The sequence below is a fragment of the Nymphaea colorata genome, chromosome 6 (genome assembly GCF_008831285.2).
Source record: "Nymphaea colorata isolate Beijing-Zhang1983 chromosome 6, ASM883128v2, whole genome shotgun sequence".
Classification (NCBI taxonomy): domain Eukaryota; kingdom Viridiplantae; phylum Streptophyta; class Magnoliopsida; order Nymphaeales; family Nymphaeaceae; genus Nymphaea; species Nymphaea colorata.
In genome coordinates this window covers 3085109-3112075 of record NC_045143.1, presented here as the reverse complement: position 1 = coordinate 3112075, position 26967 = coordinate 3085109, and the positions used below count along the sequence as shown (strand labels likewise).

At 38.7% G+C, this 26967-nt stretch overlaps 4 protein-coding genes across 8 annotated transcripts; 2 read left to right on the top strand and 2 right to left on the bottom strand.

Moving 5' to 3' along the window:
- Nucleotides 1–122: 122 nt before the first annotated feature.
- On the top strand, nt 123–3887 carry LOC116256363 (nuclear pore complex protein NUP50A-like). Of its 2 annotated transcripts, none has more exons than XM_031632715.2 (2): nt 123–175; nt 2169–3887. In XM_031632715.2, the coding sequence occupies exon 2, from the start codon at nt 2204–2206 to the stop codon at nt 3593–3595; it is 1392 nt and encodes a 463-aa protein (XP_031488575.1). In that variant the 5' UTR covers nt 123–175; nt 2169–2203; the 3' UTR covers nt 3596–3887. The 2 variants fall into 2 exon arrangements, with proteins under 2 accessions (XP_031488575.1, XP_031488576.1); XM_031632716.2 differs by lacking the exon at nt 123–175 and adding an exon at nt 229–426.
- A 1403-nt stretch (nt 3888–5290) lies between these two features.
- LOC116256140 (uncharacterized) lies at nt 5291–14431 on the top strand. The gene is made up of 12 exons (XM_031632376.2): nt 5291–5765; nt 6501–6574; nt 7200–7359; nt 8318–8342; nt 8809–8898; nt 9490–9661; nt 9771–9844; nt 10910–10979; nt 11753–11824; nt 11894–12027; nt 12946–13019; nt 13178–14431. Exons 1-12 carry the CDS (start codon nt 5438–5440, stop codon nt 13237–13239), a joined length of 1335 nt encoding a protein of 444 aa, XP_031488236.1. The 5' UTR covers nt 5291–5437; the 3' UTR covers nt 13240–14431.
- On the bottom strand, nt 8892–18494 carry LOC116256139 (pentatricopeptide repeat-containing protein At2g33680-like). Of its 2 annotated transcripts, XM_031632375.2 has the most exons (4): nt 14798–18494; nt 14447–14703; nt 10174–10258; nt 8892–9096 (listed from the first exon to the last, which is right to left on the bottom strand). In XM_031632375.2, the coding sequence occupies exon 1, from the start codon at nt 18306–18308 to the stop codon at nt 15078–15080; it is 3231 nt and encodes a 1076-aa protein (XP_031488235.1). In that variant the 5' UTR covers nt 18309–18494; the 3' UTR covers nt 8892–9096; nt 10174–10258; nt 14447–14703; nt 14798–15077. The 2 variants fall into 2 exon arrangements, with proteins under 2 accessions (XP_031488235.1, XP_031488234.1); XM_031632374.2 differs by lacking the exon at nt 8892–9096 and having other exon boundaries at nt 9997–10258.
- Nucleotides 18495–19547: 1053 nt separating this feature from the next.
- Nucleotides 19548–25008, bottom strand: LOC116256399 (probable ADP-ribosylation factor GTPase-activating protein AGD14). Of its 3 annotated transcripts, none has more exons than XM_031632758.1 (15): nt 24908–25008; nt 24522–24738; nt 24005–24066; nt 23690–23777; nt 23532–23593; nt 23231–23318; nt 22645–23097; nt 21658–22125; nt 21403–21564; nt 21229–21330; nt 21069–21152; nt 20558–20678; nt 20438–20483; nt 19992–20142; nt 19548–19892 (listed from the first exon to the last, which is right to left on the bottom strand). In XM_031632758.1, exons 2-14 carry the CDS (start codon nt 24618–24620, stop codon nt 20004–20006), a joined length of 1974 nt encoding a protein of 657 aa, XP_031488618.1. In that variant the 5' UTR covers nt 24621–24738; nt 24908–25008; the 3' UTR covers nt 19548–19892; nt 19992–20003. The 3 variants fall into 3 exon arrangements, with proteins under 3 accessions (XP_031488618.1, XP_031488617.1, XP_031488619.1); XM_031632757.1 differs by having other exon boundaries at nt 24858–24966; XM_031632759.2 differs by lacking the exon at nt 19548–19892 and having other exon boundaries at nt 20013–20142; nt 20419–20483; nt 24858–24966.
- Nucleotides 25009–26967: the final 1959 nt, after the last annotated feature.

Here is a 26967-nt window from a genome sequence, read left to right as displayed (position 1 = left end):
AGAGGAAAAAGGACTATTTAGTGAAAAGGCATAAGGCGGAGACCCTTTTTCCAGCGAGCCATAAAAGGAAGGACCATTTGAGAAAAACCCTAGAAAGCTTTATATAATAAAACGAGGGAATTTCATGTTGTGAGGGGGTGGAAGGAGGGAGACACAAGGAGCTCTGCTTCATTCAGTAAGCTTCTTTCTCTTCTAATTTCTGTTTCCAGTCATTTATCCTTGTTAAAATGGTCTATCCCTCCTCTTCTAATCTGATCGGCGTTTGGCGGATAGATTTGTTCACTTCGTTGGGTATTTTGAGCAGCATCGGTGTAGGCCTTTTTCGAGCGCCTAGGGTTTTCTTTTTCTATGCACCCATTTCGTCTCCTTGCCGCGTTATTACGTTTTAGTGTTGATTTTGGGGCCATAGTTACTGTTGTTTTTGCGGTACCGACTCTTGCTTTGTTGTTATTTTCGTGCTTTTGTGTGTGTGTGTGGAGTTGGTGGGTGCCTAGTTTTTCTCGGTTGTTCAGAAAATTGGGCTCTCGTTCTCTTTTCGAGCTTTTCCCTTGCAATATCTCGTTATACGTTTCCGATTTCTTGTTGGGAACTAGCGTCTTGGATTCGGGCATCTATGTTGATTTGCGAATGTGAAGATTCTACTCCGTTGTTGCCCAGTGGTTGCCTGATTTTAAATTTAGCTTGTTTATTGAACCTTATTGGAGCTTTGCGATTTTTTTTTCCTTATATACTAGTTAACTGGACATCAATTTTGTAAATTTTATGTTAGTTATAGAGGGGTTTGATGCAATGCACTGATGTACATTCAACTGCAAAAATGAATTATTAAATTATTCACATAATAATATTTGGGTGGGTTCATGTCTTGTTTGCCTAGATCGTAATGTCAATATCAAATCGACGCTTGTTGATTTCCACTCTAGATTCTATTTCGAATTGAAACCCATTTAGGACAATGAATTGTTAATAAAATAAATAAATGGACAATGGAAAAGTGAATATGCTGCTTTTACGTTCTTCTCATTGGTTGTAGATAGAGAAATGGTGGTGGACACATAGTGCCTGCAGGTTGATGCTCAGGCCGTTGCGTTGATTGTCTAGGTACCTAGAGAAGGACAAGGGTCCTGTTAAGCAGCATGGATGCAAATAGTGGGATCTACTTGCATATTTTCTTTTCAAGTTCTGCTCAACTTTTGTATAACGTAACATGAGAAAGGACTGCAAATTTTTTTTTTTTTTTTTTTTGCAAATGCTCTTTCTGTCCTTTATTTTACAATAAAGATAGTACTGTGACTACTGTCTATGTTAATTGCAACTCAGAAATTACTCTTCCAATGTAATTGACATAAGGTTCCTCAAAGTGATCTTTAAAGTTATAGCTGAGAACATCACTTTTTATTTGAATAAAATATAATTTGATTTTATCAAATTATTCTGATTTGTTTCCAATATTTTCATATTTTTTCCTGATACTACAAAGTACGAATTTTCTTCTGGAGATTTCGGTGAACTGTGCCTCAATACCATCATGGTTCATATTTTATGTAATGATGGATAGATTTTAATTTTATAAATTTTCATGATTAAATACTCAAAATGAATTATGTTTTTATATGGCTTAAATGCATTTTTTTTATATATTCTCCCATGCTTCGTAATGTCCGCAAGTCTAGGACACTTAGAGACTTATAGTCTGGCTTTGAATGTAACAATGGTTTGTATGTGGTCTGCATCAAACATCCTGCATGAGTGATCTCTTTCTTGACTATGTCTAATATGCAATTGGCTCGTTCACAGTGGAAGAAGACAGCTTCTTGTGTGTATATTTATGAGTCGGTGGACAGAGCTGTTATATTAATTATAAACTTATTGCTGCATAGTCTGACAATTTTGTTTTACGTTTTAGACAAAATAGATCTGAAAACTGAGTCATACATTCAGGTTTCCAACTACAAATGCTCCACTTCCAAACTTCTTGAACATCAAATTCCCAGAAACCTGTTGTGATGGTACTGATAGGCGTACCACTAGTTATATATTTGTTTGAATTTTGGGGATTGAATATTTGAATTGTTTATGTTTCATTCTTGCTTTTCTCGAGATTTTTTTTGTTTGGATGCTTCACTTGTTGGAATGATATTTGATGTATTATGATGTCTCTTTTGAAGAAACAATTGAAGTTGATTACTGTACATCAGTTACAATGGGGGATGCGAATTCTCTTCCTCCTTCCAAAAAGAGAGTTGCTGGGCGGGAAATTTCCCGTGACGATCCAGATCTTGATGCTGATGAAGATGTTGCAGAGCAGGAAATGGGGACCTTTAAGAGAGCAAGTGATGAAGTGCTAGCAACTAGAAAGATTGTTAAGGTTCGACGAAACCAGGCTTCATCAGCCTCTGCTTCCAACCCATTTGCTAGTGTGCGCTTGGTTCCTGAGTCTGCTGATTCTTCTTCAAAGTCATCTGACTTGTCAACTGCTTCAAATCCTGCCAATGAGGAAGCACATCCTAAAGAGGCTGATAATGGTACTCCCAAAGCAGAGGTGGCTGGTAATGATACTCCCAAAGCAGATGAAATTGATGAGAATAAGGCAGTCTCGCAAACCCCTGCAGACTTGGTTGCTACCCATGAAGAAGTGGAAGAAGAAAATGAAAGAACTTTAGGAATTTCAACAAAAGAATCCAAGGAACTTGATGATATCATTGAAGAATCGAAAACTGGAACCAATTTATCACCAGCCAAAGAAATTTGTGATGAGACAAAGTTTGATTCTGGTGCAGAAGTGGTTGAGCCTAGTCCAACCGATAAAGTGGAGGAAGCAGCCGGGCAAGGACCAACAGAGATTGAAGAAGGGGAAGCCAGCGGTGGTGGAGATGCTGCAGGATCGCCTGCCCCCCTCAATTCATTTCAACAACTGTCTAGCAGCCAGAATGCATTTACTGGACTTGCTGGAACTGGCTTTTCCAATTCATCTTTTTCATTTGGGACGTTGCCAAAGGACGGTTCTTTCAGTTTTGGGACCTCTATCTTTGATTTGAAGGGCAGCAGCGCATCCCCACCATTGTTTGGTACTGGAACCTCCACCAATGGAGGCTCATTACTTAAGGGTTTTGGTACGCTTGCTGGAGATTCTAATAAATCCGGTGGAAGTGGAACTGCTTTGCCTACCATGCAGGAGGTGCCTGTTGAAACTGGTGAAGAAAATGAGAAGGCAGTTTTTGTGGCCGATGCCTCACTGTTCGAATTTCTGGACGGGGGCTGGAAGGAAAGAGGTAAAGGTGAACTGAAGTTGAATGTCCCTAGGGAAGGTGCGGGGAAGCCTAGATTGGTGATGAGGACCAAGGGGAACTACAGGCTGATTCTGAATGCTAGTCTTTATCCAGATATGAAGATGACAAATATGGATAAAAAAGGAATCACATTTGCATGTATTAATAGTGCTGGTGAAGGAAAAAGTAACCTAACTACATTTGCATTGAAGTTCAAGGAAGCTTCTATTGTTGATACATTTCGACGATCTGTTACGGACCACAAAGGTGAGAAGTCTGCAGTTTTGAAGACGCCTGAGAATTCTCCAAAGGCTTCAGATGAGTAATCTACATAAATTTTGCCCAGTAAAAGTTAATCCTATATGTATGTTATTTAGAGGAAGTCTCTCCATGAACTTGTCGTTTGGTTTGTTCGTTTCTTGGTTGTAGTTAAAGGGATCCTGCTGCCTATCCGGACTTTTGAATATGGAGTCCTCCGCAATCGGTAGTTCTTCATTCTAGATCGAGGAAAAGTTGTATGGTCATTTGAGATGCATTACTTTTCTTCCCGGATACCTGTGAACTGAGCGAGTTCTCATAAAATCATAAGAAATCCATTGCAAGAGGTATTTGATGCTCTGTTTTGTTTACGGAAAGAGGTACTAATTGGCCATTTTGTGTTGTAACGTGTCCTATCTATCGGCTTTTCACATGGGCATTCTATGTTTGACTCCTGGTGTCCTTGTTTTGTCATGTCGGAAATTTCAGGAAGATGATCCTATCGTGATGTGGCATTTACAAAATGTATTGACGTGATTATAGACATCCATGAAATGTTGCTCATCTTTGTCTGTGTTTTACTTGATTGTTTTATACTGTCTGTGGCGTTTTGTCTCAAAATTGTCAGGGTGTAGCTATATCTAAGGCCATGAAAAACCCACTTTATTTTTCACGTCTTTTTTTCGATGAATCGGATTTTACAAAGAATTAAATGTTTACTGCGTCCGGATCACATCTACATCGTTTCATTTGTGTTATTTGTAACAAAAAGTAACCGTGAAAAATAAAAATATAAAGCTGAAATCCCATAAGAGCATGTCAATATCATCATATTAGATATATTTATAAACTATTGAGGTCGATGTGAATCTCTTATGCAAATATCATGATCTTGGCCACATTAGAAGCCCTTGTTGTCACATGAAAGCTGGTCATGGTTTGGTTTATTAGCACAATGCATCCAATAATATTAAAGAGGTCAGAGTTTGGGGTTCAAACGGATTGGGTTTGGATTAGATGGTGTCGTTATCATAGCCGATTCTTGCGATGGTGTGCTGTCCAATGTAGACCCAAAAAGTATGTGTTTATGGTAGATGAGGGTGAAAGAAACAAGGGGTAAAAGGCAAGTTCTTTACATGTAAAAGATGAACTCCCACCAAACTTTGAGCTGAACCTAAAAGCGACCCAAGCAACGGATCAGATTCCCATACGCATGTCCAAATAATCAAACTTAGCAGATCTAATTATCCGATGCAAGTTGGAACCAACTTTGGTTTGAAGAATCTAAAAAAGAAGGCATAGTTGGCAAATGCATAACTTGAACTCAGATCGACAAATGATCAGGTCACTGGGTTTGGCGAGTTGTTTCAACGACTCAGTCGGATATTCAAATACCCATAATGTAAATCACTACAGCGAATCAGGTGAGTCAGGCCAACCTTGACTCGTGGCCGGATCTGTTGGTGATTCAAGCTGACTCGAGCAATTCTTGAGTCGGCCCGTCGAGTTTGCCAATTATGCAAAAAAGATCAACTAACCCAAATTTGTGTATCAATATTTGGATCAGATATCAGAGCCACTTTCATGCCTTTAGTTATTGTGGGTCATCACCATTTTATCAGATCCATCCATACTGATCTGGAACTTGGCTCCACGTGGTCCACCAACAAGAATGCAAGGCCACTTTAACAAAAGCATTATTCACTTTTGCACGTTTCTAACACGCCATGATAAAGAATGCTCACATGACCCTTTCCCATCAAACACACATTCTCTGCAACTAATTAAGACAAAACGCTCAGCTTTTCCTAGCCTCCTCCTCATTCTTTCTCTCATTGAATTGCTTAAGAGATCTGAGCTCTCATTTTCGTTTCAACTTATGGGAATACATTCACGGAGGTGCGTCGACCATGAAAGCAATGCTTGGTGATCAAGTTGCAGAGGGAACCAACCATGGAGATGGAGGCCGAAGAGCAGCGACAAGTAGTGAAGGCTCGGCTGGCGTGGGCAGATGCAAAGCTTTCATGGCTAGTTGCTGCACCTACATATGCTCTAAGCTCAATGCTGAAACTGCAAGGCATGTTTATGGGCTAATGGCAAAGTACTTGCGCATATGCTTGTACTCGAAACCATCACCAACAATGGCCAGATATTTGTATTCGATGATGTTTGTCGTTACCAATCTAATTGCATGGATTGTTCGTGATTATGGACGTGGTCTCCTTTCAGATCTGTCGAGTAAGTATGTTTTTAAGAAGTTAATTATGCCTTTTAAGTCTATTTCAGAGCATTGCAATTTGAACGGTAGCATTTATTGAATTGATTTTTCAAACGAGTAATGTTCATACATATGGTGTTTTGTGATGTTAGAATTGTCAAGTTCATCTCCAACACAACGCATTGGTGAATTGGCAGCAATTTAGGGGTAGTTTGGCAACAGTGACAGTATGTAACTGTTGCATATATCGATTCCAAATTTTTGGGTATGTTCATGAAACACTATGTTATAATATCCCATGAATCTGCCCTGATATTTGAGGTAGATACATAGAGCAGTAACATATTGTTACTGCCACCAAACGGCCCGTTAGAGTTGCAAAATGGGTCAGACACGGTATGAGGTTCTGTCATTTTGGCAGCAATGTTTATGGTTGGAGCCCGAGTCTTAATATACTTAGCTGATCCATACTTCACTCAAACAATTGAAAGAGTTTATCAAAGAGAAAGCTGCCAATCAAGTAAGAACGAAGAGTCATTGGTACGATGCAACTCTTTGTTTCTGACCAAAAAACGAAGACACAGGAGATGAACTTGATAGTGTATATGGTTCTTTATATAACAAAAAATTCCTAAGATTTCCTTCCAATATGTGTTAACAGTTTTATATAGCAACACGTAAGAGATGAATACTGGTCGTGTCGCTTCCTAATTTTATTAGCCTTAATGGGATTCTTTCTTTCTGCCTGAGTGCAGAGTTGAAGGTATGTGGGGGTGGTGGATACTGCCTTGGAGCTGAAGGAGTACTCAGAGTCAGCCTTGGTTCTGTTGTATCCTTTTGAATGATCAGAGACAGATAATTTGTGCTCCTTTTTGCTTGTCTTTGCTTTGTTCCCAAGAAAGCTGCAATTAGTGATCAGAGACAGACAGTCTTGTGCTTTTTTTGCTTGGTTCCCAAGAAAACTGCAATTAGTTTCATTTTTTGGTTCTCAATCCAAATCCAGATCCAGCATTAAACTTCCAACTGCCTCTTGGATCTCATGTATGGCATTTAGACCATAGTTTTGGGCTGATCCATTTCTTTATCTATTCAAGATAAGCTAAACTGTTCTGTGTATTTGTCATGATCAGTTAATTAGCTTATTCTCTAAGCTTTAGTTTCCCTCATGTTCTTGATAGGTAAGATGGGGTTAGGCAGATAACAAGTCCATATCAAGAGTAGAACCTTGGATATTGAACTTTTGACCTCCTCCAACTTGAACATCTTATGTCCAGACCCCTGAACCTTTCTTTTTCCTCTTTTGTCCAGATGTTGCCTGGATATTGGTGTCCGAATTCGCGTCAACCTGATCGTTGACCAGATTGAACATTGACCCAGTGGTAGATTCAGAAATCATTGATATGCTAGCTGTTGATCTCTATAATAAGTATGTTCATGCTTAAATCGGACGGCAGATATTCTTCTTCATGATGCTTCTATTGACCGTTGGGACTATAAAGTTGGATGACCCAAGAGGAACATGGCACTGCAGCTGGTGGTCTGCAAAGATCCTGTTATGGTTTGTTTTGACGTTGCTCCAGTTCTTGGCTCCCTCTGATTGGATCCAGCTCTATGGTGAGCCATATACCATCATCAATACACACATACTATGACCTAATTGGGTCCATGATATCAAATACATATTATAAAACTTTAGTTTATGATTACAGTATGAGGTATTCTGGAATCAATTTTTTTGTGTAATGGTATTCAAGATCCGTTTGGATCTAGAATCATGTTCAGGGTCAAATCTGGGACTCGATACAAAATCACAAGAGCGTCAATGCCAATCAATTAATAGCTTGATAACTCCAATAGAATTGGATAGCCCAAAGGATTTAGTATATCGGGTCAGGCCAATGGGTCGGTGAAAGCTTGATCATCAGTTTGATTCCCATTAATTATTCCACTGCACTGGAAATGGTGGCAAACGCTACTTTCGAGTTGAAGAGAATAACTATAAATTCACTTATGTCTCGAAGGAATTTGGGACCCAAGAGCAAGGGAAAGGGGAGAAGAGCTTCAACTTCTTCGGGATATCTCCAGTAGCGGGTCCCCTTTTCAGTCCTCCCTTGTGCGAAGGAAACATAAGACGTTTTGTAGAAAGCTTCCAATCTGGGATAGAAGATAGAACATGAAGCCATACGTAAGATTTAAGAGCACTTTTGGACCTGTGAGAATTATTGTTGTCTACTTGTGAATCGTCTAACAAAATTGATTGGGGTGTCACGTGTAAACTTACAGCTTTAAAATTAAAATATATTTGTTATCCGCGTTTTTAAAATTTTTTACGTGTGGTGTTTTGTAAATCTCCATTCAAATTAATCAGGCAGCTCATAATCAATTTATGATTTTCATATTTTCTTTATATACGTGTCCATGTAGATAGTATTGAATAACCCACAACTGCCACCTTAGGAGGGGCAATGCCCCAGTCGCGATCAGGTTAAATCCAGCCCGATTCGTCCGTTAAAATCTAAACTAAACTTGTGTCAATTTGGTTGCATTATTAACGTAGACTTCTCTTTTGCAGGGAGACTCGCGCACTGGGGCGCCGGGTATGTGCCTTTCGCCTCTCAAAGCCATGTTTCACGCGCACACACACACATATATATATATATATATATATATATATATATATATATATATCACACACACACACACACATATATATACATATATATATATATATATATATATATATATATAATGCTAGATGCAACAATCTCAGTTCTTTTTCAGATCAACAGTTGAGAAAACCAAAGAAAAAAAATATGAAATACCATATAACAAAAATGTCTCATCTTTTCTCTTTATTTTTTTCCAACTGGTGACCTGAAAATATTCAAAGGCTGAAATGGTTTCTTATTTAACATTTAAGTGCCTACCAGTTACTAGTTTGTCTCCCTCTACAGAGAGAGAGAGAGAGAGATGGTCCAATATATTGACAGATAAGTAAGTTTTATCGGCTGCATCTGATCACTAGCAAACTGAAATCGTGTTCTTCTGACAATTCTTTTACAGGGTTTTCCTTGTCATCCAACTGTTCAGCGTCATCAGTTTCATAAGCTGGTTCAATAACTGCATGCGTTCGGACAAGCACAAAAAGATGTGGTACGAGGCTCAGCACCGGTCTAGTGACTCACAGTGATCTGCTTTTCTCCCTGCTGAGTATTTCATTATTGTATAAAAAATAATGCAATAGCATTAGGCAATAAGATCCACCTTCGGAGAGTGCGGCGTAGTGGGGCAGGCTATGGCTTGGCTGCTGGTCGAGTGATAGAAGATTCGAACTCCATGGCCACCCATCCTCTGCACACGGTAAAGCTTGTCTTTAGGCAGGTGGGGGGAGGGCGACGTGGTTTGCCCCGACCTAGGCAAGCAATGTTGTCACTCAACCTAGGCTGTGGCTTCCACGATCAGAGACAAAATAATGTAGTAAACGTTGTAGTAAGCATAAATAGTCACAGCTGACACATCAAAGATTCACAGAAGTGGTATGTAGGAGCATCGTCAAGTAACTGCCATTGGTGCAAAAACTAAAAAAATTAGTACCACCTTTCGATCTAGAATGCCTTGCTCCATTTCCAATCATTTCAATGGTACATAAAGAGTACAAAAATCATCATCTGTATTGTTAATAATGGCATGGCCGTTTAGAACTGAATTTTCAATTTCTGATCAAATGCTCACTTATGTGTGCAGCCGTCTTCAGATATTATACATATCAATTGCAGCTTATGCTGCCACCTTTCTAGGGATCGTACTGATGTACGTTTGGTATGCTCCTACATCTTCTTGCAAGACAAACATCTTTCTCATCACCTGGACATTGGTGCTGATAATAATCATAACATGGGTTTCAATCCACCCAAAAGTACGTATATTTCATCCCATGATCCATAAAGCTGTAAGAAAAAACTGTATATGCATTTCTTCTCTTTTCCTTATACAGAGCTCTTGACCAAAAACCTACCTTGAAGCAGGTAAATGCAGGCCTCATAAACCCAGGTCTAATGGGGATGTATCTCGTTTTCATGTGCTGGTGCGCAGCCAGGAGGTATCACTTACTCAACTTTCCTGTTCTTGTTTTTCAATATCAATGTCCTACCACGCAAAATGCTGTGAGACCCAACCTTAGCACTTTGAACTGTTATTATTTACCATTTATTTTCACCATATTATTCTATATAAAATTTATTTTCTGGTAATCAATAATCATAATCCATATGAGAAAATCATCTGAATTTTCCTTATGAATCCTGCAAGCAATATGCAATGGCTAGAACGTGCAACTTAGCTCATAGTATGGAGCTTAACGTTCTCCAACCATGACATCTGATTCACAAATGGGTGTCAGTCAAGATCTGTGAACTTCATATAGCTTACATGGACAGCTTTTGATGACTGACGATCAACAATCATGAAGTCTTCTCTTGTCTGCTTGTCAAAACCCCTTGTAGCCAAATAGCCTCTGCATCCAATTAGAATTACATATTCAGTGATGCATGTGCTTACTAGCTTATGCTGAGAAAGTATCTTAATTAACAAAAGAGAATTGCCAACACAAGCAGAACTAAATAACTGATATGAAAAAGGATATCCTCTATCCATTCCTCACAAGCATCAACAGAGATAGCAAAACTTTATCTTCTATTTCTAGTTAGCTATCTATTGTTCCTTTCAAAGCATTAAATGTATAAAATAAAATCCAAAAAAATAACACAGGAAGTAATTTTTAGTTTAATCAAAGAGATGAAGCAGGTTAGCATACCGAAGTGCATTTTATCACATGAAGATGAACAAGAGATCATGATATTAGCAATAAAATTATCATGGAATCACAACTTGTGATCAGATTTTAGTCAATAAGATTATTGAAACTAGGGGAAACAGAACTGGTTGCTAGTTATGATGGTCTGAACTCTGAAAACTCAACCTTGATCTCGATAGAACAATTAATCATCTGATGACTTTCCTCTTTTTTCACTTATATGTTACATACTATACTAGTTTCTTTTATACTTCTCTGCATGGCTAATGGAAAATTTTGAATATGGCTGTCCTTCAGTTCTATTTGCAAAATTGTGCTTTTCAGTCACAAATTTCTTATATGTGCTAACAGTGAACCACCTACACCAAATTGCATCGGAAAGTCAGAGGCCAACAGGAGCGGGGACTCTCTTACAATCATAGTAATCCACGTGCAGCTTTCTTATGATTTGCAAATGCAAAACTAGAAAGATGCAGAGATCCTTCTCTTTAGAAGTAGATAAATAAGTATAATAGATTACAGTAATTTTCTTCACTACTCAGTATTGTTTGCTATTCCAGCACCAGAAAGCAAGTCAGAGTAATATGAATAGCATGACTACTTTAGTCCTAGTTATTTATTCCATTTGATCTGAATCTATGTCACATGGACATGCGTGGAAGTGTGCCAAGCCCAGGTTGACATGGCTGGACATGGGTGCACTTACATGAGACAGATTGTACACGACAAACTCATATTTTCTAATTTTTAGTACATTTTGGAATCCTTTTCTTAAGTGACCTATATTTTATTAAATAATTGATATATGTGTTTGTTGGCTTAAAAGCTTATTTTGTGTGTATAATCATACAAACACAGCTGTGTTCCCACACCCAAATTTTTTTAAATGCTTCACAATTGTGTTTACACCTGTACCTGTACATGTACCTGTACCACACCCATGTGACATTCTGCCAGATGATAAAGAATGAGGTCATACTCCATATTCATGAAAGCATGACAAAGCAAGATGTTCATGATCTAGTTACGTTTCTTGGAGAAAATTAACTGCAAAATTTATGGGATTTTTCTTACTATTAAGTTGTAATTGAGTAACACTTCCACTTCACAATCTTTTGTAAACAATTTATTGCATATACTGAATTACAATGGCCACAACTCATCTGAGTTTAATTTGAATTCCCATGTCAACAGAGCTTCATAATTGCATTTATAGCTATAGCAATAGCAACATTTTCAGCTGGAATCGACTATAAAACCTTTCGGGTGAGTGAAAATTTTATCTGATGTTCATTTGATAACTGCTGGAGAAACTCACTGATGACAGCATTGCAGTTCAGAAAGGTTGAACCTCAATCAGAAGATAATGTACCATACGGATATGGTTTCTTTCATTTTGTATTTGCTATCGGAACAATGTACTCTGCCATGCTACTAATAGGCTGGAACGTACATCAAACTCTAGAAAAGTAAGTTCATACTTCTGACATTATTTCTTATTACTCTGTCCCCCAATGATCAAGAATTTCACAGAAACTGATGGGCACTTCATACCAGAACAAAAGATAAATTAAGAGAATTGCTTGTTTAGAACAAAGCTCCCTATCAATGTCACATGGGTGCGGGTACAGCGGTATGGGTTCGGACACAGCAATTTTGAAAATTGTGTGTACGCGGGTACGGCAAATTTTATATTCTCAAAATGAAAAAATGAAAAAAAAAACATTAATAGTCTTATCATCTACAAAAAATCTCAAAATTAAAGAAAATATAGAGGAAAATATAGAATCTTAGTGGAAGGGAAATATAAAAGAAGGGAAAAGTAAAAAATTAAAGAAAAAATTAAGTTTGAAAATATAATTTTAAATGTTTTAAAATGCAGCCGCACTCAGCCGTACCCCATACCCATGTCGCCGTACCCACGTACCGACATGGGTACCAGGGCAAAACTGGCATACCCGTGTCACATAGCTCCCTAAAGAAAGAAAAATGAAAGTTTAAACCTAACTAGTATTTTGTAAATTTGTTTGTATTATAACCATTACCATTTGTCACCAACTAAAACAACTTATGTAGAGGAAACATATCTGCAAAAACGGTTTTGTAGCTCACAGGTCTTTTCTAGCATACATACTTGAACATTAAACTATGAAGAACTGAATCATGAGAAACATTAGTCTCACTAGGAATAAACAATATCAAATCAATGTCACTTGGATTAGCGAACGCAAAACTCTTAACTCAGGCATAGCAGCAATATATTTCATAGGAGAAACTAACATGATATATTTTATGCTTCAGCAATTTGTCATTTTTTAGTTTGTCAGTTTATTGCTTGAGCAATATTTCTCGTAATATTCTGTAATTTAATACTGGATTCTTTGCAGGTGGACAATAGATGTCGGGTGGACCAGTACTTGGGTACGAGTACTCAATGAATGGCTTGCCGCAGGTGTTTATGGTGAGCATTAGCAACACGTTTTAACCTTAATAACTAAAATATCGAATAACAGTTTGTGCTTTTTTTCAAGCTTTTCTGGAAAAACATTAAGATTCATATATTGGATTTGTTCACTATTACATCTTAAAAACCAATTAAAATGTGGCTGTTGTGTGCAGTATGGATGCTGATAGCCCCACTTGTTTGGAAGAACAGGCTATCTCTTCAAACTTCATCATGATGCTGAACAACATCAATGACCACCTATCAAGCCTTCTTTCTTCATGTACAGCACAAGCTCGATTTTGTAGTACTCCATTTTTGCATTATTGGTTTTGATATGTTTAGTCATGTCAGCACCAAGCAATCGAAACAACAATTGCAATGCAGAAAATAGAAAGTTTAACTGAGAAGAGTAATGTTTCCCCATCATTACAGGATGTCAAAAGAGACATGTATTAGTGACAAAGAATGAAAGAGGATTGCCAGAAATTATTTCTGATTTCAAACAGATACAGCTCTGTAACTTGCTTCAATATGCTTACCATCTCATTCTGTTTAAATGGATCTATGTATATCATTTAGTCCATCATTTACACACTTATGTTTTTTAATTTGATTTGAGCTTGAAGATTCATATGCAAAATGCATTCTTCAAGTTTAGTCTCTTTGACTGTCAGCTAATGATTCATGCACCGGTATGAAGTTTTGAACATTCAGTAAATGCATCATCTCTGCTATCTATGAATTCCCTTAAGTATATTATGTGAATCATGATATCTTGTAGAATAATGTTACTTCCTTTTTATCATGCATGTCATGCCATATTGCCTGATGAGCGCCTGTAATTTCATACTGTTTTGTTATGTCTTCATAAGGTGGAAAACTGGAAATGTGCAACCTATTGGTTTAATAGTTTCCAAGCTTTCTTTCTTTATTAAGTAGCAATATCCACATCCTGGACTTCAGAGCAACCAAAATGGTGACATTTAGTTCTAGTCTTAGATGCCTGATTTGACGTACCATCTGGAGTGCCGTATTGCTTTTCTTTCTGAAGGTCCAATCTGTATGCATTAATATAATCACAGGATCCATAAATTACAGTAGACTACAGACTAAGAAACAGCTTGTATATTTTCCTACAGAAAGTCAACTACCAGATACTGATTCTAAAATCAAGATTCTGATCATGTGTTTGCATATCAATTGTCAAAGGGCCTAAACTGATACAGGGTTAATTACCATATAAGCCAACTGATCCTATTGATGCCATACAACACATTTTCCAGCAGTATGAAAGCAGTTGGCAACCAAAAAAAAAAAGGAGAAAACAAAACCTCCAAGTCATTGCCACAAGAGACTTTCATGTGGGAAAAAGAAAAACACGTAATGAAATTTTACATATGAAAAATAATTTATGGAAACCAAAAGTCATAAAAATATATCACCTAGCAGTCATGATAATTATGAAACTCGAGACTTATGCAACAAATAGGCTGTTTTTGCATCACTGCTCAGACATCTGCGCTAACAGCCTCAACTCATCTGCAGCTCACTAGGCCTGGGCATCGGGCCAGGCCAATCTGGCAGAGTACCGGGTACCCGGGCCCGAAGCCCAGGCTTACAGCTCACCAGTGTGTGCCACACATCAACATTTTGTCAACTGAGAAGTCCCACACTTTCCTGTGTCCAGAAAATTGTTCTACTGTTCTTGCATACAAGTCAAAAAACATATTAATTAGTATGCAACTGAGTAAAATACAAAAACATAAAAATCAACAGAAAGATGCCAAGCTCACCATTAAGGTCCATAACATGGTGTGTGCTTCAAAAGCTTCAGAACAAGCTAAGCATTTGCATGCCTTGGATGCTTGCATATAATCTTTAACATATAGATTTTCCAAGATTGCAAACAATTAGCAATATCCTTTCTCAGTATCAACCTGCAACGGTGAATCTTGGTCATGTTCTTCACAACTTGGAGAGTTCAAGGCATGGAATGCACATTGCCATATGAACCTTCATTACCAAGCATCGTTGCAAGTTCCAGGGATTTATAACACTAAGCTTAGGCACAGTTTAAGATATCAAGCCCAAATGTTCGGACCTACTCCTCTTGATAAAAAAGATGTCCACCCCATCATCTATTTCTATCCAGCTGCACCCAGGTTCTTTCTTTACCCCTTTGTTCCTCATATCATCCCTAACGAACTTCACATTAACCCACTTCTCAGACATAGCATATATATTTGACAGTAGAACATGGGATGCAGAATCATTCATGCTCCTGTCTAGCACTCGATGTGCTGCCTTTGCCCCTAATTCTGTGTTTCCATGACTTTTAGAAGCAGCCAACAATGTTCTCCACATAATCCCAGTAGGCTGCACAGGCATCTCATTAATGAACCCATGTGCCTCATCTAACCACCCAGCTCGGCTGAGTATGTCAACCATGCACGCATAATGTTCTTCTACTGCAACTACTCCATGCTCATCAGTCATAGATCCAAAATGAGAAATACCCTCATCAACAAGGCCAACACGACTGCATGCTGACAGAACTGCAATGTAGGTTATGTGGTCAGGTGTCATCCCTACTTGCTGCATCTTCTGGAATAGGTCAAGAGCTTCATCAGCATGTCCATGCTGAGCACATCCTGTAACCATTGCATTCCATGAGATCACATTTCTGGAAGACATCCTCTCGAACACTTTCCATGCATCTTTTATGCTCCCACATTTTGCATACATATCAACCAGTGCATTTCCAATAGAGACATCTTGCTCAAGACCATTCTGCACAACACATGCATGAACAGATGAACCTTTCTTCAAAGATACAGCTCCTGCGCAGGCACTTAGGATACCCACATAGCTGAAACAGTCGGGATATACTTCCTCCTGCTTCATCATCTCAAACAATTCAAAAGCTTTATCTCCTTCTCCAGTCTGTGAATACCCTCTAATCAATGCATTCCATGAGACATCATCCTGTGCTGACATTTCATCAAATACTTTTTCTGCTTCATTCATACAGAAGCTCTTAGCATACATGTCAACCAAGCTGTTGCCAACCTGCATGATTTTGTTCAACCCTACCTTGATAATGGATGCATGCACTTGCCTTCCTTCTTCAAGTGCAAACAAAGTGGTACAGCCTCTAAGGATAGAAGCAAAAACATAGTGGTTTGCTCGCAATCCACCACAATGCATTGCACAAAACAGTCTCAAAGCCTCCTTGCAGTTTCCACTCTGCACATAACCTGAGATTATCATTCCAAATGTACCCACATCTTGCAACTTCAAGCCCCCAAGATAGTTGCAAGCAGAGGCTATGCTGTTGCATTTTACATAAAAGTTGACCACAGCATTGCCAATAACAAAATCAGAGGTAAGACCACTCTTGATTATGTATGAATGCACTTGTTCACCTACCGCCATGGACTTTAGGTCAGCACAAGCCAAGAAAATTGCAGATATACTAAACTGATCAGGAGCCAGACCCTTCTGATGCTCTGAATAAAAGAGGTCCAATGCCCTATCAGCTTGCCCATGTCTACAATAACAGACCAGCATGACATTTATTGAAACCATGTCATGCAGAAGCATGGAAGAGAATAACATGTCAGCAGTCTCCAGGAATCCACAAACAGCGTACATGTGCAAAATAGATGTTTGCAGAAAATTAAAATGTTGCAGGCCGAGTTTTAGTACAATAGCATGTATCTGCTTTCCTAAATCTACGTCTAACAAGCCAGCAGAGGCATTTATTATAGTGGCAATCAAAAATTGATCCTTTGGCAGACCCATATTGCTGTAAGAATGGAAGAGATTGATAGCCTCCCAAAATTGAAGATTTTGAACATGCCCTGATATTATTGCAGTCCATGAAACTAGATCATGTCTAGCCATCCCATGAAATACAGCATCTGCATTATCCATCTCTCCACATCTGGCATACATGGACACTACAGCATTGGCAACAGAGATATCAGAAAGGTATCCAATCTTAAAGGTGTAAGTGTGAACCTGAGCACCCTCCTTAGGCCTGAAACAAAGACCCAACATACAAATTAGAGCTCCTTGGTTCATTTTAACCCCGCTCTCAAGAAGCTTTCTAGCAAGTTTTAATAATTCAGCGCTGTATCCGTGCATCTGCAATCCAGATGTAATTGCAGAAAATGCAGATCCATCAGGATCCTTAAGTGACTTCAAAAGCTCATGCACAGCCATTAATTCACCAATCTCAGCCTGTGACCTAAGGAGTTCAGTTACCACAACTTTGTCTGACTCCAAACCAGTTTTAATAGCATAAGCATGTAAGTTATTACACAAATCAATCTGCTCAAGGCCAACCGCTGCACCAAGGACAATTCTCATGGTCACTACATCAATGGCAGAACCGGAACTCCTCATATCTTCGTATAGCACTAGACCTTCATGGACCAACCCATTTTGGATGTACCCAGAAATCATGGCATTCCAAGAGATTGAATTCCTCACACCCGCTTCATCAAAGACTTCACGTGCACAAATAATTTCCCCACACTTCGCATACATATTTACTAATCCAATCACCAAAAAACCATCTGAGACAAACCCCATTTGAAAAATCTGAGAATGCACCTGCCTGCCCACCCTCACACACCCACATGCAGATACAGCCTTTAGAACCGAAGCAAAAACAAATTGATTTGGCCTCAAACCACTTCTCCACATGCACCTAAACAAATCCAATCCATCTAAACCAATCCCAGCATTGGCATATCCAGCAATCAAAGTGCACCATGAGACCAAATCTCTAGTAGGCATTTCAATGAACACTTGATGGCCATCCATCAAAAGCTCATTTTTAACATACACATCCATGATCACATTACTAACCATGATGTCCGCCGCAAACCCCAATTTAATAACATGAACATGTAAGCAAACACATTTCAAAAAAGCATCCATTTTCATGAACTTTCTGATCAAGCCGATATATGACCCACCCATGTAACTATAAGGAAAGAGCTTATCAAAAGGGCCCATAATGGCTAATATATCATCCATCCTTACTTCTCTAAATGTGGGTGCCTCGGAAAGCTGCTTCGGGTTCCTGAATAATCTAGCGGCACTAACAATTGAGCTCATGGATTTCAGGTAATGAGCGGATGATGAATGAAAACGCTGGGTTCTTGCGAATCTCAGAAGTGAGTATGGAGAAGGAAGGACCGGAATGGATAGAAAGGAGAAGCGTCGCATCATACCATGGGTTTGACGATGGTGGAGTAGTAGCCCGTCTCTGGTTGGGAGCCGAGAAACCATAGGCGTCTTGGGCGAGCATGATGGGAATTCCTTCAGCTTGACGGCCACTATTCTTCTCTCAGCGTCTCATCTTGCTGAGAAGAGCTTTGAGCACAGGCAGCCACCATCTCTCCTCCTGGTTGAGTTCTCCAGCAGGGAGGCAGAGCCGCAGAGGGCGAGGAGAGCGCTCCAACGAGTCGGGTATGAGAGAACCCGACCCGTATTGAATGTTATTCGGTACTTGGAGTTCACTATGAAAGCTGAAATAGGTCCGACCAATTATCAGGTTGGACCCGTGGAGTCAAGAAATGGATCCAGATTGAGTTCGCAACCGGCCAATGAAATTCCCTTTTTTCTCTGGAAAAAAAAAATCAGGTTTATATCGTGTTATTGGATCATGGCTTGGTTGCAAAAGGATTAGATGAAATGAATTCCAATTCAAATCCAATATGTTAGATTTAGATGACGCGAAACTGCTCTTTGGATCTAGAAAAGTATGTTAGGTTTCAATTCACAGAATCCGTATCAGGGTGAAATCCTGACTCGGTTGCATAAGTTGGTCACAGAACTTATTTTTATCACGTAAAGGCAGCAGTGTTGCCTCATGAAATCTGATTGGATTCAGATATCTCGTTTACACGGGTTGTTAAAATTTTGGATCTGGAACGATCTTTACTCAAATTCCATGTTGTATAGGTGAATTAAGAGCAGAGCTTTGAAGGCACGTAGCAGAGACGGTTTTCTTAAAGCAATAGCTGTTCCTCCATGAAATGATCTGGGTGCAACAGTGTTAGCTGCAATTTTCGCTTCTAAAATGCAACTAAGCTGTGGTACCTGCACATGTCTTGATCCCGCTTTGCGTAAGAGGAACATCCACAACACAATCTTGAACAGATGAGAGGAAGAGAAAGGGGAAGCAGGAGACAGAGATTCGAAGTATGGTCCAGGCCAAGGCCAAATCCAAATTCATACTCGAATAAATTTATTCCTTTTGGAGTGTCACTATTTCAAATCCCAATTGCATGCCTCTTTTCTACGCTTGCTGCCCTCTACCTGTGCTGAATGTTATAAGAGTACTTTCTTGAACATGAATCAAATCACTAAAGACTAAACTTTTTTTCTGGAAATCTTGGATTGACTTGTTCCTTCCAAGCTAATTTTGTTCAAATTCGTTTTTTATTCGAAGTTGGAACCATTGCCAAAGATCAAGTGCTCAGGAAGGAAACCATGTAAGGATTCAAGTGCAGGAGGAAAGCTAAATTACAGATAAAGCCATTATTTTTTAGACATATTCAACAGCATTGACATCCCCCATGAATGCAGCAAGTTTCACTTTAACAACAACGGCTATCATAAAGCTGAAACAGAAAAGTTCCCACAAGCGAGTGTGAAGGGAACGACACGAAAAGTACAGAATGATACAGAGAAATTGTACATACAAACGCCAGTTCCATAAATCGTTTCATTGCACCGAAAGGACAAACACTTGAAACTTAAAATTGCTGGGAACTTGTCTTCCATGAAAATCAGTTACTTCATCTGCACACTCTTAGTTGCCTTTTGCCAAAGGTTTATTCCTTATGGCAGGACTGGCTGGTAAATGATCTGGGAAAGTTGGCCAACCAAAGAATAAATTATCCTTTCAGATCTTCGAATAATGGGGGAAGAATGGACAAAAGGAATTGCAAAAGTTTTGAAACAAACTGTTCTGGATTCTCATCCAAAAGGATTTCTCCCAGGAGATGTGAAATTATCCATGACAGACTGCAGTGGACCTCCGTATGCGGACTGATCATCAGCGCCACGAGGAACCTGACCCACCCCATCATTGATAAAGCTTTCCATGCCCATTTGACTGCATTAATCGTAAAAAATATCACGGAGTTACCAGTACAACGTGTGTACGTGAAATATAAGTTAATTTTCAAATGAATCACTCTATAAAACACAGATTATGAGCGTGAACTTTAAAGTTTAAATAACTGTCAACTAGCATGATAGAAATAGAAACTGCAAGATCTGACTTGTGTAGTTTGACACGGAGCCTCTTCTGTTAATCGATAGTGCAAGACAAGACAGCTAAAACCTGAATATCGACCAATAACACAGCAGTTCCTTGTTCGAACCATACCAATGGAAAGAGGACCTACCCCACAGGTTCCAATCTGCTAGGCGGATGTTGAGCCATGTAACAACCTACAGTTTTGAGAAAAAAGAAAAAATTGATTGCAAAATATTTCAAATACCAGAAATTGGAAAGGAGATTTTACCTGCACTTGGAGACATTGGAATAGCCAGTGACTGTGATGGCATCCATTGAGGATTAGGTGCAGAAGAGCTGGAAAGGTTCATGGTTGGTAATGGCCTTTGTAAAGGCGACATGGAAGGAAACTGCTAAAAAATAAAGATGTGTGGCTTGAATGATGATGAACACCAAACAAACTCAAAGAAATAAAGAGAAAAATAATTATACTCTAAACCTAGTTGCTGCACATAGTCACACTAAGAAGATTTTATCATGCATTAAGCTCATACATATGGGACTTATGTTGACATATATTAAGGGCATTCAAGCACATGTTCTAGAAAACAACTATCTAATGACGTATATAAAGAAGGGAGAAATATAGCATGACAATCACATAAGACTAGAATCAAGAACTCAAAACGGTTGACAGATACCTTGCATTCCATTGATCCAACTTCAACCAGTTTATATAAAGACGGCATGATCTCTTTCATAAAAGAAACTGAGAACAGGAATAAGATAAATATGCATACCGTTGTGACTGGACTTGTAGCTGGTTCTGTAGCAAAATCAAATGGATTCGTGGATCTTGAAGACTCCGGGAAAATGGACATGGGCTGCAATAACTCATAATTTAATCAAAGGTTCTAAAATTGCCCGTCATATAGCAAGAAATCTTTATCATGCAATTACCACTGCATTAGGATGATGCCCTCCAAAATTCAGTCCAATATGGGGTCTAGGTTGCCAACCAAAGACTGGAACAGGTCCTGCTGCATAAAGTGTAAAAATATCCTGCACAATGTTTTCCAACCTAAGAAATTTGCATTAGAATCAAACATTTGTTTAAATAACCAAACTAATTACCTCAGGAAGTGCCTTTCTAACATCTTTCTTTGCATCTGCAGCATTTGACTCTCGTGCTTCTTCTTTAGATTCTTGAGCTTGTAAAGAAGCAACTTCTGATGGCTGCACTGTTTGTGCAGTCAAAAGCATTTGGGAATCAGATACAAGTGCCGAGTTCCAGGACTGCACCAACAAAACCATGAACCCAAGCATGGTTCAATTAAAATGATCAACAAACAGCAGTCACTCTCTAGAATATAAACAAACTGCAGTTACCTGGCCATTTGGAGCACCTTTAACTGGTTGGGAAAAGTTTATATTTGTGGATAGAGCATCAGCACCAGAGGATGGAGATGGCTGCTGCTGGATAGCTTGTAACTGCTCACCTGAACTGGGTTGGGCTAAAGAATCACTGTCAATAACGGGGACCATAGAGATGCTTGAAACTGGTTCAGCAGCTTGAACTGATAATTGAGCCAATACAGATGCAGGTGTAGCTGGATTTAAAGATGCCACATTTGCATTTTCCTGCGAAGAATTGTTCAGAGACAGCCAATCACTGCTGCCAAGTGATGAACCATCTGGTGCCTGTGAAACAGATTGACTAGAAAAAGGGTCACTCTGTATTGCTGCCACAGAAGGTTCAGGATCTTCTGCAAAATCAATCAAGCTTCCTGAGTTTCCCCTCTTCAGTTCAGCTGTATTTCCCTCATTAGAACCTATGCTAGTGGAGCTTGCTGCTTTCTGTAAAACCAAAAAGAAGCTCCTCTCAAACAAGATAACAGATATTTTATGCCGCCAAGCAGCTTGCAAGTTCTCTGCTAAACCCAACAGAAGCATATTCAAATGGTGCCAGCCAAAGGAGAAAGGACAAATAAAGCTGATTATCAATGTCATATTAAAATTCATGAAGCCGGGATTCTGAGACATCAGCTTCATAGTAAGGACATGTTACCACGTCGAGCTTATTGACAATTTTTGTTAGTCCAGGCATGAGGCAACTGCTACAGATAGAAGGTTTTCCATGACATCTCTAAGAAATTACAATTTTCTCTCAGGCAGTCTGAAATCTAAGTGTATGCGACAGCATTCATTGACAAGTGCTGTTATATCTCTAAAAGCATATCATAGTGTCTACTTCTTGGAGACATTTTTATTCTAATTCAAAACTGTAGTCATGATCAACAATCAATTGAGAAAGGGAGACAGATATGCCTAAGTCAAAAACCCGTATATCCATGCAATGCTTGGGAGAAAACTGACCTGTGTACAAGCAGAATCATCTGCAGCACTAGCAGCATCTGATTTTGCTGGTTCACCAACCCATAGAGATGGAACATCCTCACCTAAAAGATCACTGATAGGATGGACGATTGGAGGGCTGGATGTATCTGGTTTGTTTTGATTGTTGTTTGACCTTTCCTCCCTCTTTGCGTGCCTATTAGCGAAGGTTCTGTCATCACCTTTTTTCTGCTGATTTCCGTTCAGAAAATTATCATCTCGAAACCTATCATCAACAACCTCAAACAGGCGTGGACTTTTCTTGTATGATTCTTCATAATTGCTCAGACTTCTTCTATCAACGTTAGTCCTAGAGTTTCTGCCACTATAACCTCTATCATCATATTTAGTCTGTTCAGGCCTTTTCCCACCAGGACTCATTCCTCCACTGTGACGAGGACCGTAGTTGTTTTCCTTTGAGTCCTTCCTGTCTCCCTGCATAAAATATGACAGACTTCATGTGAAACTTGTAGCTCTCAGATAATATGTAGATATGCTGATGATCATGTGAAACAAGAACATCAAACTCATAATTCACGCAAAAACAACAAGAACAAACAAATTTCACCCTTCCAAGCCGATCAACTCCCCTTTCACCACTGTATTTTCTATCCACATAGACAGATTTAATGAAGGTGCGAACCCCATCAACATTACTGAAATAGTAGAACGAAACAAAAAACAGTTACTAAAGCCAAAACTACCCCCAAGAAGCTGGCTTCTTAACTAGCAATAAACAAGTAAGCTTTTTTTTTGGGTTTGAAACAGAAATAAAACTTCTTTTGCTGATCAAAGAGTAGGCAGAATTACTGAGGGGCAAGAAGACAAATACAACGGTAAACAAGTAACCAAAAGATGGCAAGTAAAACCTGCCATCAGGCGCTGAATGGCGCTGTGGATCCCATTCTTTAAAGTAAATCTCCTTTGCTCGCTGGAAGAGTTGGAATGATCATTTAGCGTTAAGACAGAATTATCAGAACTAGTATACATTTGAGATAAACACAGACTTCTGTTTTTATAAGCATACCTCATTTCCACCATTCTGAAGTGCCTCGACTTCTTGCGGAGAAAACTTTGCCATGGAAACTGACTTCACGCGATGAGTAAACTCACGGCTGACAAGTTACAAACAGAACTATAAGATACATAAGCATCAAGAGAAATACTCTATATGCGAATTTCAAAAGTAAATTATAATTCACAGACTCATGTTATTCTCAATAAACCGGGACTCTTCCTCTTATCGAGCAGACAGTCGAGATCATTACAAACCAAAAAATAACTCAAATAGGATGCACACATCCAATTAGAAAATCAACCAAATAAATTATTTGCAACTCACTGAATTCCACTGCATGTCGTGCAAATAAATGTCCAAAAACTTGTGCAGACATACTGCGGCCCCTGCTAGCACAAAAAAAGTGAGCTTCAGCCATAATATGAATACGTTCAAGAACAATTTCCTATAAATAATTTCCAATTGCTGCAAAGACAATGATCTTGATGAAGTATATGAAAAATTATGGAAGAAAATTGGATCCTCTGGAAACAACAAAAGGGAGAGGACAACTTGATCACAAAATTGACTGGTTGGATGACCCATGTCAATATATGCGCCAAATCATTTTTTCATCTCGTTCTGCCATCTTACAACATTTTCTTCCTATACAAAACAAATCTTTTGAAATAAAAGCCATGCAAAGTATGATGAAAAGTTCCGGTCAGCCTGTATCTGCATTCATAGCTCTCCATTTTGATAATAAAAATAATAAAAATTATAGACGAAATGTCGAGGACAACGGTGACTACCAAGTACAAACACCAACAATAATTATAACAAAACGATGAGAGATACGGACCAGGCTATTGCAATTGATGCATTTACGATTCGCCGGGAGCTTCAAGAGGCCACGAATGATCTTCTCATTCTTCTCATCCTCCTTCATGCGGTTCGACATCTCTCTTTCCCACCTTCCTCTCTCTCTCTCTCTCTCTCTCTCTCTCTCTCTCTCTCCCTCAATTACCTCCGACCAACATCTCTCGATTCCAACGCAAGAATATCAGATCACCACCCACCTAAAAGAAATCAATGAAGATATAACTGAATTTAGGACTATAATTCCACGTAAATAGAGAAATTATCCTGAATTTTCACGTGAAACAGAACAGAATCGAGCTGCATTGCATCATAATACCCATAACACGGAGAGAGAGAAAGGCTTCAACGTGAGAGAAAACAGTCCACCTGCTTGTGATTGTTGTGGGTCTCCAATGGCCAGACAGAACGGAATTGTTGGGGGCACGAATTCTTGTGGAAATAGAGAGAGACAGGTAGGCAGGGAGATGATTGGCGTCTCCGTTTGAATATTTTTTCTTTAAAAAGTTCTTGGAAGAAATGAACAACGTAAATTTTTTTAGAGCCAGATTCTCCCGCTATAAATTGCATCAAATGGTCTGGAATGGCCGTCCCCCTACCCTTAATTAGTATGGTTTCATACAAGGCGTTTTTCTGGGTTTTTTTGATACAGGCAAGACATTTTTTCTGTCTGATAATCAACCTGACCAACCTCCAAGCCATATGTAAATCAAAACCAACTTTTTGTAAAATTAGCCTTCTTTACCGTGCTGTCCTTCTAAATTTGTAGTTAAACGGAACTTAAGCCATGTTTCTTTGCTCAAATATGATATTGTCAAAACCGAGTGGTAAAAGTAAGAGCTCTATCCTCCGACTTTCATGAGTTCTTCACTCAATTTTGAGGCTTAAACCTTATCTCGCAATTGCCGATGTCTCTAGTTTTCTATAAACATCTTGTCTATCATGTAAATGTTATCCAAGCATCAATCTAAATTCAATTTCACAAGAAAATCTTTTAATTACTGATCAGAATTCAGTTGGTATGAGATTCTGATTGATCTGATATGTATAGATTCTGATCAACATCCAAATTCAATTGTATGTACAATTTCAGCCGAAATTGTTAGTAATCACTGGTCAGCCATATACAGCGGTGACTGCGTTTTTGAGCCTTGTACACATAACCTGTTACATATATAGGTTGTTTAGCATTTGGAACAAGGAGAAATTGTTTCATGAAACTGCCTTAAAATTAAGTTAGATTCATGAAGCACTTGAATAAGTGTTACATGAATTTACTTCAATTTTGAAGTAGATTTATAGAGCCAAACAACCCCTATGGAAGTTGGCCATGCCTGAAATCACTACCTTAAACTGCAAGAAAAGAGATGCGAAAGGCCGGGGTTAATGCAAAGTGCGGACGTAAGACGGATGTTCTCAATTCTTCTTATGGGCAATTGTCATCGGTGCAAGTCAGGTGAGATTTTGCTGGGGCATCCTTACGAATACTTGGTATTGCGGTGTCAGACTTTGGTCATTATAAACAAGAGGTCCAATAATATGAAAACTCGTGAACTTATGTGGATAACTTTATGAATGGCTTCAAAATGTTCATAATTTTATAAAGTGTAATTTTAATCTTATAGATTGTGACAACTAAGGTCGTTGACCTGTAAATCATTATGAAATGTGATCTATTTTTTGAAAAATTCAGTTTTTTTTTTAATGATACGGTTCTTTTTTCAGGCAGGTGAAGTGGATGGCACAATCAATGACTGTTGACTCTGACGGTTTATAGTTACCCAATTCAACTATCTGATCCATTTTGGTAGACAAAATCTCAAGTTAGTCATTTTATTTGTATGTTGCTTAAGTCCAATTTACATTTCAGCTCAACTCCTATGTGTTCTTTTAATATTTAAGTAATAAGCATTCAACATTGCATATTACATGTTATGGCCCTAACAAGGGACCATATGCTCCAAGCTATAAATGACCAAAATACTTCTATTGAATGATTGATTAAATGAAAGATTCTTTCCTGTATAAGGGCAAAAGTAGAATTTGGAAAATTCTTTTTTATAAAATTATGAAAAAACTCTTGTAGTGAAGTATGAGAACATTCTTCTTGTGTCGCGTCAAGGGGTATAACATAGTTGGTTGGCATAGGGGCATGTATAAAAGCATATATTTAGTTCGTTTCTCGTAGGTGTTATGTTTTTTTTTGTTTTAAGGTAGTAGGGTGCAACATCCAAGTTAAAGGATGCACCGTTACTATCGCTGACACCGACGCCAGCTCAGAACCTAGGAAGCATGGTAGAAAGGAGGGCTCATGTCTTAATAAAGTGTGTGTGCTGAAAGGGTAGGAGAAGAGTGGAGGTAAAAGGAGATGTCATCACATCAGTGGCAAGCCATGATTTTTAAGCTAAAAAACACTCTAATCACTCTAG

Excerpts from the sequence above, each read along its gene's own strand:
- LOC116256363 (XM_031632715.2), top strand. The coding sequence starts at position 2,204 with ATGGGGGATGCGAATTCTCTTCCTCCTTCCAAAAAGAGAGTTGCTGGG.
- LOC116256140 (XM_031632376.2), top strand. The coding sequence starts at position 5,438 with ATGAAAGCAATGCTTGGTGATCAAGTTGCAGAGGGAACCAACCATGGA. Across the intron at positions 8,899-9,489 it reads GACAAGCACAAAAAGATGTG|CCGTCTTCAGATATTATACA; the intron begins GTACGAGGCTCA and ends TTATGTGTGCAG. Across the intron at positions 11,825-11,893 it reads TCGACTATAAAACCTTTCGG|TTCAGAAAGGTTGAACCTCA; the intron begins GTGAGTGAAAAT and ends ACAGCATTGCAG.
- LOC116256139 (XM_031632375.2), bottom strand. The coding sequence starts at position 18,308 with ATGGTTTCTCGGCTCCCAACCAGAGACGGGCTACTACTCCACCATCGT.
- LOC116256399 (XM_031632758.1), bottom strand. The coding sequence starts at position 24,620 with ATGTCGAACCGCATGAAGGAGGATGAGAAGAATGAGAAGATCATTCGT. Across the intron at positions 21,153-21,228 it reads GGCATCATCCTAATGCAGTG|CCCATGTCCATTTTCCCGGA; the intron begins GTAATTGCATGA and ends GAGTTATTGCAG. Across the intron at positions 20,679-21,068 it reads CTACAAGTCCAGTCACAACG|TTTCCTTCCATGTCGCCTTT; the intron begins GTATGCATATTT and ends ATTTTTTAGCAG.